Genomic DNA, 902 nt, shown 5'->3' on the forward strand with positions numbered 1-902 from the left:
TTGTGTTACAACTTACAATGATTGTGAATGATTGTGTTACAACTTACAATGATCGTGCTGAGGACTGCGGCAAGGCCTGTGTCTCTCCCTGAGGAAAAACACAGACAGTTGTATATATATGCATATAATATATATACAGTCAAACCTGCCCTGACGGCCACCTCTATAAGACGGCCAATAAGTCATCGTCCATCTACCAAAGTCAATAAGTCATCGTCCAACTACCAAAGTCAATAAGTCATCGTCCATCTACCAAAGTCAACAAGTCATCGTCCAACTACCAAAGTCAACAAGTCATCGTCCATCTACCAAAAGCCAAACAACAAGATCCCCAACAAAGTGTCTAGCATGCAGTACAAAGAACATTTCTCCTTCTTTCTTCAGCGCTAGAAGGAGGGAGACAATTTTGAAAAGCAAAAATAATTTTTAAGAAAATTTTTAATAAATTTTTTAAATGATTGAAAGTTGGTTTTTTTATTGTTTGAAAAGTATGTACCAGACTTACCATCCATCATTTCCTCCCCATCCTCCTCCCACTTACCATCCATCATTTCCTCCCCATCCTCCTCCCACTTACCATCCATCATTTCCTCCCCATCCTCCTCCCACTTACCATCCATCATTTCCTCCCCATCCTCCTCCCACTTACCATCTATCATTTCCTCCACATCCTCCTCTTCACCGACAGGTCGAGATATTCCTGGACAGCTTTGACCTCTGACCCCATTCTCTGAGCGTGTATTGAACTTTGACCTCTTCACTGGCACACTAGCTTGAGAAACTGGCGGTTCAGTCTCCATGTCTTCCAGAGAATCAAAGAAAGTAGAAAGATGTACACTAAGGCTGGAACAGTGCATCAGAGGAATGTACAGTTGACAGAGCTACCACAATGTTCACAAGCC

General features: G+C 42.2%; 1 protein-coding gene across 1 annotated transcript in view; it reads right to left on the reverse strand.

The window, feature by feature from the left end:
• Positions 1–47: 47 nt before the first annotated feature.
• LOC101849649 (RNA polymerase II-associated protein 1) overlaps positions 48–902 on the reverse strand; it is a gene marked incomplete at its 3' end in the record, with an annotated part of 8,788 nt that continues 7,933 nt past the window's right edge. Inside the window, 2 exon segments of the mRNA XM_005108487.2 lie at positions 48–88; positions 650–802. Coding sequence (XP_005108544.2) covers positions 48–88; positions 650–802 — 194 coding nt within the window.

This window comes from Aplysia californica, unplaced genomic scaffold (assembly GCF_000002075.1).
Source record: "Aplysia californica isolate F4 #8 unplaced genomic scaffold, AplCal3.0 scaffold00693, whole genome shotgun sequence".
NCBI classification, from domain to species: Eukaryota; Metazoa; Mollusca; class Gastropoda; order Aplysiida; family Aplysiidae; genus Aplysia; species Aplysia californica.